General features: G+C 40.9%; 1 protein-coding gene across 50 annotated transcripts in view; it reads left to right on the top strand.

The window, feature by feature from the left end:
• The window catches only part of TTN (titin), a 239,446-nt gene that overhangs the window by 67,580 nt on the left and 158,536 nt on the right, over positions 1–13,330 (top strand). For all 50 annotated transcript variants that reach the window (XM_038142803.1, XM_038142798.1, XM_038142790.1 and 47 more), the window contains 22 exons: positions 12–290; positions 392–670; positions 771–1,058; positions 1,190–1,477; positions 2,232–2,513; positions 3,233–3,511; positions 3,627–3,908; positions 4,057–4,335; positions 4,461–4,748; positions 4,977–5,255; positions 5,360–5,638; positions 5,716–5,994; positions 6,137–6,424; positions 6,586–6,873; positions 9,577–9,858; positions 10,124–10,402; positions 10,512–10,793; positions 10,913–11,191; positions 11,682–11,969; positions 12,121–12,399; positions 12,486–12,764; positions 12,864–13,142. In XM_038142803.1, coding sequence (XP_037998731.1) covers positions 12–290; positions 392–670; positions 771–1,058; positions 1,190–1,477; positions 2,232–2,513; positions 3,233–3,511; positions 3,627–3,908; positions 4,057–4,335; positions 4,461–4,748; positions 4,977–5,255; positions 5,360–5,638; positions 5,716–5,994; positions 6,137–6,424; positions 6,586–6,873; positions 9,577–9,858; positions 10,124–10,402; positions 10,512–10,793; positions 10,913–11,191; positions 11,682–11,969; positions 12,121–12,399; positions 12,486–12,764; positions 12,864–13,142 — 6,204 coding nt within the window. The remainder of the gene's footprint in view (positions 1–11; positions 291–391; positions 671–770; positions 1,059–1,189; positions 1,478–2,231; positions 2,514–3,232; positions 3,512–3,626; positions 3,909–4,056; positions 4,336–4,460; positions 4,749–4,976; positions 5,256–5,359; positions 5,639–5,715; positions 5,995–6,136; positions 6,425–6,585; positions 6,874–9,576; positions 9,859–10,123; positions 10,403–10,511; positions 10,794–10,912; positions 11,192–11,681; positions 11,970–12,120; positions 12,400–12,485; positions 12,765–12,863; positions 13,143–13,330) is intronic.

The following is a 13,330-nucleotide window of genomic DNA, read 5'->3' as shown; positions in this document are numbered from 1 at the left end:
ACTTTCATTAGAGCCAGCTGTCTTTGTAAAGAAACTGAGTGATCAGTATGTGGAGCCTGGTAAGCCCATCATCCTAGAGGGCACTTATACAGGCAGCCTGCCCATCTCTGTGACATGGAAGAAGAATGGCCACACCATCGCACAATCTCAGAAGTGTAGCATCACCACCACAGAGAAATCCTGCATCCTAGAAATACTTGACAGCACCAAAGAAGATGCAGGAGAATACACTTGCCATGTTGAAAATGAGGCAGGAAGAGATGTTTGTGAGGCTGTAGTCTCTACTCTAGGTGTGTGCTCCCTTTGCTTCTTTTCCTTGCCTTTTTTTTCAAGTGTATGCTTTCAAAACCTGGCACACAATAAGCCTGTCTAATTGCTTCTCTTTTTTTAGAACCTCCCTACTTTGTTACACACTTGGAACCTCTTGAGGTGTCAGTTGGGTCTTACACAACATTGCAATGCCACATTGCTGGAACACCAGAAATTACTGTGTCTTGGTACAAAGGTGATACAAAACTCAGGTCTACTCCTGAGTATAAAGTGTTCTTTAAAGACAATGTTGCTACACTTATCTTCAACAAAGTGACTAGCAGCGACAGTGGAGAATATATCTGCAAGGCAGAAAACAGTGTAGGAACTGCATCTACAAAGGCTCTCTTAACAGTTCAAGGTGATGATTTTATATTAGCTTGTTAAAACTCTTTTTGTCTTGCAAAACTAAAAAAAGTTGCTTCCTGGGGTGTATTTATTCTTTACTTGCTTTCTTCCAGAACGCAAACAACCACCTTCCTTTGCAAGAAAATTAAAGGACATCGAGCACCCTGCTGGTTTACCCCTTAAGCTTATGTGTCGGCTCAATGGCTCAGAGCCCATTACTGTCACTTGGCACAAAGATGGCGTGCTGCTAAAGGATGACCACAATGTGCACACATCCTTTGTAGATAATGTTGCAGTGCTGCAACTGGTGCAAACCGAGATGAATCATACTGGGCAATACTCCTGCACAGCCACCAATTCTGTGGGCACTGCCACCTCAAGTGCTAGGCTCACAGTGGCAGGTGTGTTGGGTTATAAACTTTTACTTGAATCACAGGTTCCTCCCTCTTATTTCATGCATGCAAGAGTATCTGTGTGTTGGATTAGCTTTTTTCTGAGGTATGAGTATTACATGGCTTTCTTGTGTTTCTAGAACCCAAGCAAGCACCTGTCTTTGATGTCAAACCAGAATCTATTGATGTGCCCTTTGGAGAAAGTGCTGATTTTGAATGCCATGTTACGGGAGCCCAGCCAATACACATAACGTGGTCCAAGGATGGTCGGGAGATCCGAACTGGAGGAAATTTCAATATTACATTCACAGCCAACACAGCTCACCTTCGAGTGCTCAGAGTGGGTAAAGGAGACTCTGGCCAATATACTTGCCAAGCTAGTAATGAAGCTGGGAAAGACTTCTGCTCAGCCCAACTCAGTGTCAAAGGTATTAAAATTAAGTCACCTTTGTTTGTGCATTTTCTTTTTCTTGGGTAAAGAGATCTCTTTGTCTTTGATCTTCTACCATTTCTAGTTTAGAAATAAATAGAAAGTAGCTTTCCAGACAGCAGATATTACTTTAATAACTATAGACACTGTGGTAGTCATTCATAGCAATTGCTATATGGAAAATTATTAGTAAATACAGCTCTACCTTGCATTTGTTGGCCTGCATAGGTGACTCTTTCAAGTTTGTTAAAGATTTCAGTTGAAGTTCTGAATTGTTGATTTATTCTGGACTATGAATCACTTAATTTCTTAATGCAGAAATATACTTTCAAGATGTCTAAGTAAGTGAAACATTCCCTACCGTGTTTCCGTTGCTTCCAGGGATGAAGGGCTTGTCAAATCTTTCATGTCAGCCTAGGAACTCTGTTACTTGTTACCATTCAAAGGTAACAGCAAAATTTCAATTGGATGGAGAAACCATTCTTTGTGTATCTTTTATGGCTTCAACTGTCTGATGCAGCAGGGTCCAAAGCTGGCGGAACACAGTTTTAGTTGTTGTCTTTGCCTTCTTTTCTTCATCTTCTGTATTCCCTTGAGAGGAAACTCTGGCTGGGGATGCAGCCAACTTCTGTAACAATTTTATTTTTGTGCTGTAGTACTCTTGTGCCTCCCAGAACTCTTGCTCTGTGCTGTAGATGTCACATGGCAAACAGGTAAGCTGTCATTCTCTACATACTTATTCTGTTCTGCAGAACCTCCCAAGTTCATCAAGAAGCCTGAAGCTTTGCGGTTCGTGAAGCAGGGAGACACAATTCAGCTTGAATGTAAAATCAGTGGCACACCAGAGATCAGAATCGTGTGGTACAAAAACGATCGGGCACTGCAGGCAAGCGACAAGCTGCACATGTCCTTTGTAGACTCCGTGGCAACGCTGACCATCTTGGGTGCCACTGCTGAAGATGCTGGGGATTACATCTGTGAAGCCCACAACTCTGCAGGCACAGCCAGCTGCAGCACTTCAGTCACAGTGAAAGGTTAGCACAAGCTCCACGCTCCACCAGAATCCCTGGCAGCCAGGCCTGCTCCCAGCTGCACTGCTGCTGCAGCAGCTGGTGCCTGCTGGGCCAGTGTCTCTCCAGCTGCTCTTGCATTTAAATGCTGATGTGTTTAAGAAGCAGAGACCAGGCAGGAAACAGTGGTGGGTGTTCAGTACTGTGCAGTCATTCCCTTGTCTCCCCATTTAAGTCAATTTCAGGATGAACAAGGCAAGCTTTTCAGATCACAGCGGAAGTATGGACTAGGTGGAACACCAGCCATGGTGAGGAAGGTGGAAATACTTTTCAGCCATCCCTCTGCCTCCTTTTTATACACAGTGATACTGATAGGGATGAAATTTAAGAAGGAAGAGGAGGCTGTGTAGCTGAGCTTCACTGACTGTAGCTTTCATGACTAGAAAGAGTCGGGGGAAAGATGGAATGTAAGATGGAATGTCACCCTAGAGTGCAGGCAGAGTGTCTTTTGGGGAAGGACACTGAGCACTGATTCCAAACAGGTGCAGAAGTATCACATTTTCTGCCCTTTGGACTCTGAGTGCTGGGATTTTTTTAGAGGAGGGGCCACATATTTAAAAGCTAAATATGTGTTTACAATATAAGCGTAGGCTCCCTTCCTGAATATGTTGCTTCCTGCTACTATCCAGAAACCCACCCAAAGATGGAAGCTCACACATTATGATGTGATTCTTTTTTTATAGAACCACCTGTTTTTAGCAAGGTGCCAAGCCCTGTGGACACTCTTAAAGGCTCAGATGTTATCCTTCAGTGCGAGATAGCAGGGACCCCACCCTTTGAGGTGGCTTGGTTCAAGGATCGGAGGCAGGTCAGGAGCAGCAAGAAGTTCAAGGTGACAGCAAAGCACTCCATTGCCAGTCTTCATATTCTCAATTTGGAATCTCAAGATACTGGAGAATATCAGTGCAAAGCTATGAATGAGGTGGGAAGCGACACTTGCACCTGTCCAGTGAAATTCAAAGGTTTGTATGTCAGAGGATCAGCATCACTGCCCTCTTTTCTTGATCTCCTGGCTGTTGCTTTTCCAAGCAAGCATGTATGATTAACTGTCCTCTGCCTCCTTGTTTTTGCTATCAGAACCTCCACGGTTTGCCAAGAAGCTGAGTGACACAGTAATCTTCATCGGGGAGCCAACAGCTCTGCAGGCAGTAGTGGAAGGATCCCCACCAATTTCTGTTGTCTGGCTCAAGGATAAGGGTGAAGTTATTAGGGAGAGTGAAAATGTCCAAATGTGGTTTATGGACAACATTGCAACTCTAGAGATTGCCAGTGCAGAGGGAACTGACGTTGGAAAGTACATCTGTCAGATCAAAAATGATGCTGGCATGCGGGAATGCTCTGCCTTTTTACAGGTCCTAGGTGGGTATAGCCTATTCCACTATAGGTACTGTGTCTTACAGCTTGCACAGCTGGCGCTACCAGCTTTTGCCTTCTGCTTACACCCTGTGCTCACAGGTTTGTGGGTAGATTTCCCTGTGACACACAGACCCCTCCCTTCCTATTTCAGAACCAGCAGTCATCTTAGAGAAGACAGAGCCGATCACAGTAATGGCTGGCAATCCTTTTACCTTGGAGTGCAAAGTAGGAGGAACACCAGAGCTTATCACCAAGTGGTACAAAGACGGCAGAGAACTAAAGAGTGACCGCAAATATCAAATTTCTTTTTTCAACAATGTATCCACTTTGAAAGTCTTTTCTGCAGACAGGGGTGACAGGGGCTTGTATACTTTTGAGGTGCACAATGAAGTGGGGGACAGCAGCTGCACTTCTTCAGTTGATGTTTCAGGTCAGCTCTATGTCTTTATTGTTCACTCTTTTCTTTAAATAAAGCTTTTATTTTTTTCCCCTTTTCTTTCCCTTGAAAGAAACCTCAACACTTGTCTTCCTGTTCTTCTGCTCTGTCATACTTAGATCGCCTCGTTCCTCCTTCATTCTCAAGAAAACTAAAGGAGACAAATGGGGTGCTGGGATCCTCTGTGCTGCTGGAGTGCAAAGTGTCTGGCACAGCTCCCATATCTGTGTCTTGGTTTCAAGATGGGAATGAGATTGTTAGTGGAGAAAAATATGAAATCTCATTCTTGGATAATGTTTGTGCTTTGAAGTTGAATGCTCTGGATGTCACAGACACGGGGTCATATACATGTGTGGCAGCCAACGTGGCTGGATCTGATGAATGCAGTGCCTTTTTGACTGTACAAGGTCAGTGGAAGGATACTGCCATGCCTTCAACAAAATTCTTCTTCCCTCTTCTCTTTCTTTTCTTTGGTTTCCTGTGGTTTCTTTTTCATGGTTTGTTTGGTTTGGAGTTTTTTTCCCCATGGTATCTTTTACTTTTTCTTTTTGACTTAAACCTGCTTATTTTCCTCCCCACAGAGGTCATCCTATTAACATCTTTCTCCATCTTTCACTTCTTTGCATGATCCTTAGAACCACCTTCTTTTGTGAAGACACCTGATCCCCAGGAAGTTTTGCCTGGATCAAATGTGACATTCACCAGCTACATCAAGGGCAGTACTCCCTTCAAAGTGAGCTGGTTCCGAGGCATCAGGGAGCTGGTGCCAGACAGCAACTGCTCCATCTCTCTCAATGAGTCTGTGGCACAGCTGCAGCTGTACAACGTGGAGCCAGGCCACAGTGGGGACTATGCCTGTGTGGTTACAAATGATGCTGGCAGTGCCTCATGTACAACGCAGCTCTTTGTGAAAGGTGTGTTTGGGTGTGTGCATGAATGCACAGTTATCTCCATTCACTCCCTGCCTGCAGCTCTTCTACATCTGTCCCTCTTACTATTGATTCATACCTCTCCACAGAGCCTGCAGTCTTTGTGAAGAAATTAAGTGATTTCAGCGTGGAGCAGGGGAAGTCCATTGTGCTGGAAAGCAGCTACATTGGCACCCCTCCCATCTCTGTCACCTGGAAAATAAATGGGATGCCCATTGCTCAGTCTCAACGCTGCACTGTTACAACCACTGAAAAATCTGGCATTCTTGAAATCTTCAACAGCACAAAGAATGATGAAGGCGAATATACCTGTGAGGTGGCAAATGAGGCGGGTGGGGATGTTTGCCACAGCCTTGTCTCCATCTTAGGTATTCATCGCCCCTGATCCCCCTAAGGCACCCCTGTGATGCTCTGCCACTGCTCACAACATTCTCTCCTTCCCTAGAACCGCCTTATTTTGTCACACACCTGGACCGTGTGGAGGTGAAGGTTGGAGAGCCCTTGACCTTAAAATGCCAGATTGGTGGTTCACCAGAAATCAAGGTGTCCTGGTACAAAGATGACACCAAGCTCAGATCAACACAGGCTTACAAAATGCACTTCAAGAACAATGTGGCAACACTGGCATTCTCTGCTGTAGAGGACAGCAACATTGGAGAATATACCTGCAAAGCAGAAAATAGCATCGGCTTTGCCACCTCCACAGCTTTGCTTGTTGTTAAAGGTGATGGGCCAAGAGCCACTCTTTTGTGGGATAGTTTGTAGGAACTCTTCATTGTCTACAGAAAGGGGGTTTTAATAATTTTAAAGATAATTAATTCTAGGTTGGCTTCTTACTGATAGTATTGATTATTATTGTTTTGCAGAACGTCAACTTCCTCCTACATTCACCAGAAAACTTAAAGATATTCAGGAGGTGGTTGGTGCCCCGGTGACATTTGACTGCCGCATAACTGGCTCAGAGCCTATCCAGGTGTCTTGGTATAAGGATGGGGCTCTCTTAAGTGACACTGATAACATGCAATCAGCCTTCTTAAATAATGTTGCGACTTTACAGATCTTAGAAACTAGTATGGATTACTGTGGCCAATATACTTGCTCAGCCCAAAATGCTCTGGGGACTGCCTCTTCCAGTGCCAAACTTCTCCTTACAGGTTTGTAGATCACACTTTAATGAAAATCTTTTGTATGTCTTTGCTCTTTTACTTCTCCACCCTCTTTCCCACTCTACCCATTGTATGGTGGCCAGGAACAATGGGCATGGCGTGGTGAGGCAGGCTTGGTGGTGAGCTCTGCCATGCTTTCCTCTTTGCAGAACACCTACGACCTCCCTTCTTTGATGTCAAGCCGGTATCTATCGATGTGGCACTAGGGGAAAGCGCAACCTTTAAGTGCCACATGACTGGTTCTGCTCCCATGAGGATTACTTGGACCAGAGACAACAGAGAGATTCGTCCAGGTGGAAACTACAAAATGACACTGGTGGAAAACACAGCCAGCTTGACAGTCCTAAAAGTTGGTAAAGGGGATGCTGGACTCTACACATGTACTGCCAGCAACAGTGTTGGAAAGGATGCGTGCGCAGCTCAGCTGGCTGTACAAGGTATTGCTGTGGGCTCTTGTGTTTATGAGGTTTTCTTTGCAAGGCAGACACCTGGAAAACACATTCTCTACCGAATGCAGACATGTGTGCGCCTAACAATTTTTAGAAGAGGTTACTCTGAGATAAATGTTATTGTTTTTGTTATTATTAAATGTTATTGTAATACTTAAATACTTACTCATATTTCTTCTGCTTTGGTATAGTACCTGATTTTTCTTATCAAAGGGATTCTTCTACTGAAAGATTAAATCCTATTACTTTGTTGCGCCTTTATGAATGGTTCTGTTGGACAGCAAAATCTGTCTTTCTAAAGTCTTTCTCCAGCAGTGACAGTCACTAGGTTTCCCAGGGGAGTGAAAGGAAACTGACAGAAATTCAGTTTACTTATGAGGCTTAGAAGTATTTTCACTGCATGTGCAGCTCCTGCAAATAGCTTTGCTCTTTCACAGACTGAAAACATTGAAAATTGCTCTTTTAAACAGCAAAACTAGGGGATTCAGTTTTATATCCATCCCACAACACTTCACCTCTCCTTATAATATGTGGATCTAAAAGTAAAATCTAAATTTATCAATGGCTGTGACTGTCTTGGCGCAAGTGACACATGTATATTAGTGCAATTTCCTCAATGTAGGTGGAAACATATTTGTAGCTGTTCCGGATATGTCAATTTTACTGATTTTATAAAAGAAGAAATGTAACATTCTCTGCTTAGATTATGCCTGAGTTGAAAGGTCCCTGTTGCTTTAGTGGCGCTTTCTTTCCTCTTTTTTCTTTTTTGTTCTCTTTCCTCTGTATGAATTTGGAGTGCAAAAAGTGTGTGTGGGGGGGAAATTTCAAGAGTAAATCCTTTTACTCCCTATAACAAATATCACAGGAAACTGAACTGCTAGTAGCAAGATTTTGTATTAATTATTTATATATATCAAGTTTTTTCCAGCCATAAGCATTTTTCTTGGTGAGGGTGTAAATAGTGTGTAAGACTGAATTACCTGGATTCTGTAATAAATAGAGCTGCTGTATTATGTAGCTTGACTTCCAAAATGCATTGAAAAATTGTAGCAAGAAATCAAACCTCTTTAAAAGGTCTGAAGCTTCTTTCCACCACAATAATTATGTTTATTATTTACTATATCAGTGCTAATAGCTTTATTTGAACACCATTACCATTTGTAAAATGATCCCAGCTGACTTTATTCATTTTTTTTACTCTTCAAATCATTATTTGTAAAATCCTGAGGAGTGTTTTCAGGATTTTTTTTTTTTTTTTTTGATCCTGAATTTACTGACACTTTTTAGTGTCAGTATTCTTTACAATTTGTACAGTTTCCCCAAGGCTGTAAAATTAGTGATGTTGATTGTTTTCAACCAATTTCTGTAGAACTTGAAAGGTCAATCTCTTTGGGTGCTTTGATTTGCATGTGTTTAATTTGAGCATATGCTGTCTCACTTCTATGACATGCAGCCTTTTGTTTGTAGAATTAAGATCTTTCTTTTAATTGACCTTGAAAACCTCAGAGCTTTTTATTAACTTTTTCACTCTAGTGTCTAATGTTCCCAATCTGTAGTTTTAATGATTGCTTTGTGTTCCAGAATTGATTTACATTATAAATATATACCTTACTAATGTGTATGCCCTCATTTTTTGAAAGGAGTGGAATCAGAGTGTAACTACTCAGCAACTGTTAGTATGCAGATAGATAACTCTTTCTCAAAGTGAAATAGGATAGTAAATTGCTAAGGTTCCAAGAGTCCTGATGTTAACAAATCATCATTTCTATTTTTAGAAACTCAGGAAGTTTTGTTTCTAGCAACACAGGATGTTCTGCAACTGTCCCACAGGTTGAAATAATCCAAAATTAATAAGATATTCTTCCTACAGTTACACAAAGAGGGACTTCATCCTGTTTTGCAGAGAGATCTGTTTGTTGTGCCCACATTACCACCTCTTGTTTTTACTAGTTATAGCTTTGATCTATGAGCATTCGGTCTTGTGATTCTAATCATCTAGATAGTACTTCTTATGAAAAGTATCAAATTTCCACTCCTTTCCTCTCCTTATGGAACAAAATGTAACCATCTGTTTTACTTTTTAATCACAGATATTTAACACCAATTCTATAAAACCAGCCATCTCATAATTCTCCTCAGCATGATTATTTCTAAGCTCTTTTGTTTGCTTCCTAAGCTCCTTAACTTTGATTCCTTATGTGCAACTTTATGTTTTGCATTAAATGTGTGGGGGGTTATAATGCAGATACATTCATTGACTACATTAATTATTAATCACAGGATATGAAGCCATTGCTATAATACTCAACATAAATGCTTTTAATAACATTTTTTGGCTAAACAGTTAGATTCTTGCATTTGCATCAGGCATTTGATTACACATACATAACAGGAGCATATTTTGTAAAGAAAACCACACATATTAACTAATCTGTAATGAATACATACAAGGAGAGGTACAGTGGGTCAGTAAACTAAGGAGAAACTCACTGAAATGCATATAGAAAACTTGTTTTCTTCTTTATCTGGATTTTGGACCAACTTGAAATCATCTAAAAAAAATTTCATAGCAATTTCAAAATCAGAATTTTGCTTAAGTCCCTAAACTTTACAGTTTCAGTTACACATCTCCCCATTTATTCAAACAGTTAGTGCAGTTTAAATCATCATCTCTCCTTTTTGGCTTTCCAGAACCACCAAGGTTTATTAAGAAACTAGACTCCTCAAAACTTGTGAAACAGCAAGATTCCACAACGTATGAATGCAAGATAGGTGGATCTCCAGAAATCAAAGTCACCTGGTACAAAGGTGAAACTGAAATCCATCCCAGTGAAAAATACAGAATGTCCTTTGTGGATTCAGTGGCAGTCATTGAAATGCACAACCTCAGTGTTGAAGACAGTGGTGACTACACTTGTGAAGCTCAGAATTCAGCGGGTAGTGCAAGCACCAGTACTACACTGAGAGTAAAAGGTGATTCTCAGCTCTTTCCTTCCCTTTCTAACATTAAGGATCCTCCTTTAGGAAAAGCCCTTAAATCCCACTTTCTTTTTGTCAGAGAGGCCAAAACCTGCCTGAGTAGATGGCAAATCTCTTGTCTGTTTTTGATCTCTGTGGCAGCTCTTTCTTATCTATTATCTTTGCTATTCAGCATCAGAAGAGTTACTTCAATCTTCTGTCTTCTTTAATCTCTTTTGCTTAAATAACACAAACGACAACTCTTTTTTCTTTTTTTCAGCACCCCCTATTTTTACCAAGAAGCCCCATTCAGTTGAGACCTTGAAAGGGTCTGATATTCATCTTGAGTGTGAGCTTCAGGGCACTCCTCCATTCCAGATTTCATGGTATAAAGACAAACGAGAAATTCGGAGCAGCAAGAAGTACAAGGTCATGTCTGAGAACTACATAGCTAGTCTTCACATTCTCAGTGTGGATACTGCAGATGTTGGTGAATATCACTGTAAGGCTGTAAATGATGTGGGAAGTGACTCTTGTATTGGCTCTGTAACACTACGAGGTTTGTACCAAGATTGGCATCTTCATGCATTTCTTTGTTCCTGAAATTCTTCTCCTACTTTTCCGCTCCTGGCAGGGTTCTTTACTGTTAAATATCTTCTCTTAAATAGCACCACCAACCTTTGTGAAGAAGCTGAGTGATCTCACTGTCGTAGTTGGGGAGTCGATTGAACTGCAGGCTACAGTACAAGGATCACAGCCCATTTCTGTTTTGTGGTTAAAAGACAAAGGGGAAATCATCAGAGAAAGTGATAATCTTTGGATCTCCTACTCAGAAAACATTGCAACTATGCAGATTGGAAATGCAGAACCAACCAATGCTGGGAAATACATTTGTCAGATAAAAAATGATGCTGGAGTTCAGGAATGCTTTGCCATGCTGAAAGTGCTAGGTTGGTAGCATGAGATAAAAAACACAACATGTTTTAAGATGCTTTTAAATTTAAATTTTAATCATAATAATAGCTATTTCATTATTCTAAAAATTTTTCTGACTTGCATTTCATTGCAGAACCTGCAGTCATTGTAGAGAAGCCAGGCCCAGTCAAAGTTACAGCTGGAGACTCTTGTACTCTGGAATGCACAGTAGATGGCACACCAGAGCTTACTACTAGGTGGTTTAAGGATGGTAATGAACTGTCCACTGACCATAAATATAAAATCAGTTTCTTCAACAAAGTATCTGGACTTAAGATCCTCAATGCAACACTAGAAGACAGTGGAGAATATACTTTTGAGGTGAAAAACAGTGTTGGTAAAAGCAGCTGCACAGCTTCAGTGCATGTTTCAGGTTAGTTGACTACTCTTTTTGAGTCCCCTCTGATACTTTAGTTCCTTTACAAAGCCTTCAGATAGCAAAGTGGTTGTTGTGATTGGCAACCTAAGAGAGTTGTATAATCTTAGGAGTACTTGGCATGCCACTTTGACAGGCATCAAGGATAGATGCCTACCTAAAATCTGAGGGGCAGGAATTATTGAGAGGACTTGATTTCTTCAGCTTTAATCTACATGTTGTCTTGGACAGCTGGTGAAATATTGTCACTTATGAAAAAGAATGGAAAAAGCAAAAGGTGTTCCTCAAAGATTATGGATGAAAGTTCCAGCATATCCTTAACCATTGACTATTTTTCAAATACTTAGCTGTTTCAGAGTATATTGCCAAAGCAGATACAGCAAAAAGTCACTAATTTTGTTATGCACAGAGAACTTCCTGCATTTAAGAACGCTGTATGGTAATTTCTATATATATTTATTTTTATTTTTTTTTGAAACAAATGCAGATCGTATTATACCTCCTTCTTTCACAAGAAAACTGAAAGAAACTTATGGTCAGCTGGGTTCTTCTGCTGTACTGGAGTGCAAAGTTTATGGGTCACCACCCATTCTGGTTTCCTGGTTTCATGATGGACAAGAGATTACCAGTGGAGAGAAGTATCAGGCTACTCTTACAGACAATACCTGTTCTCTGAAAGTGAATGGACTTCAGGAGTCTGATATGGGAACTTATGTGTGCACAGCTACTAATGTAGCTGGGTCTGATGAATGCAGCGCATTTTTGAGTGTTATAGGTCAGTATCAGAGTAAGAAGCCGGAATCAGAGGGTCCAAATTTATTTTCAGAAAGATTTAATTTTTTCTTTGTTGAATATTTCTGATCACTGTGATCCTCAACAGAAGTTCAAATGTACTTATTTTCTGTCTGTTTTATTTGTGTGCTTAGAACCACCATCTTTTGTGAAGAAACCTGAACCACTGGATGTTTTATCTGGGGCAAACATAACCTTTACTAGTATCATAAGAGGTTCCCCTCCATTGGAAGTTAAATGGTTCAGAGGCAGTGTTGAGCTAGTACCAGGACCCAGATGCAATATCACCTTGCAAGATTCAGTTGCAGAACTGGAGCTGTTTGATGTACATCCACTTGAGAGTGGAGACTACACCTGCCAGGTCTCTAATGAGGCAGGGAAAATTTCTTGCACAACACATCTTTTTGTCAAAGGTTTGTCCAGACTACTGCTTCTTATGCTTCTTAAAGATTATCTCTTGGCTTTATTTAATTTGTTTTCTTCATGTTGTTCATTATAGAACCAGCCAAATTTGTGAAGAAGGTGAATGATTTAAGTGTAGAGAAAGGGAAAAATTTAATCTTGGAATGCACATATATGGGTACTGCACCGATTTCAGTGACGTGGAAGAAAAATGGAGTGAAAATAATGCACTCTGAAAAGTGTAGCATCACCACTACAGACACATCTGCCATACTGGAAATCCCTAGCAGCAAACTAGAAGATCAGGGACAATATTCTTGTCATATTGAAAATGATTCTGGGAAAGATACTTGTCACGGCACAATCACAATACTAGGTGCGTCAAGCCAACCACACTTCAACAAGTGTTGTTTGTGACTACTAATGGTTGTCATGCAATATCTTTATATGCTAATGGTGTGTCTTTGTCCTTCAGAACCACCTTACTTCATTACACCCTTGGAGCCAGTGCAGGTGACTGTTGGGGATTCTGCATCCTTACAGTGCCAGGTTGCTGGAACACCAGAAATGATTGTGTCGTGGTACAAAGGCGATACAAAGCTGAGAGGAACTGCTATTGTGAAAATGCACTTTAGGAACCAAATTGCTACTCTGGTTTTCAGCCAGGTAGACAGTAGTGACAGTGGGGAGTACATCTGCAAAGTAGAAAACTCTGTTGGGGAGGCTTCTTCATCATCTTTGCTTACAGTTCAAGGTGAATATTTCAATTTTAAATATAGGGAAATGGCCTATTTTTATTAAGTATGCTTTGCTATTTCGAAAAACAGCAATTGCCTCTTTGTTGTAAACCACTTTACTGCTTTTTGATGCGTAAGGTATCCTGTGGTACTTTCTTCTACTAACAAAAGCCTACCAGTAAGGCTAATTGAAATACAGCACTTA

Source organism: Motacilla alba, chromosome 7 (genome assembly GCF_015832195.1).
Source record: "Motacilla alba alba isolate MOTALB_02 chromosome 7, Motacilla_alba_V1.0_pri, whole genome shotgun sequence".
NCBI lineage: Eukaryota > Metazoa > Chordata > Aves > Passeriformes > Motacillidae > Motacilla > Motacilla alba.
The sequence above is the reverse complement of the archived record's forward strand: the minus strand, read 5'-3'. Positions and strand labels throughout refer to the sequence as shown.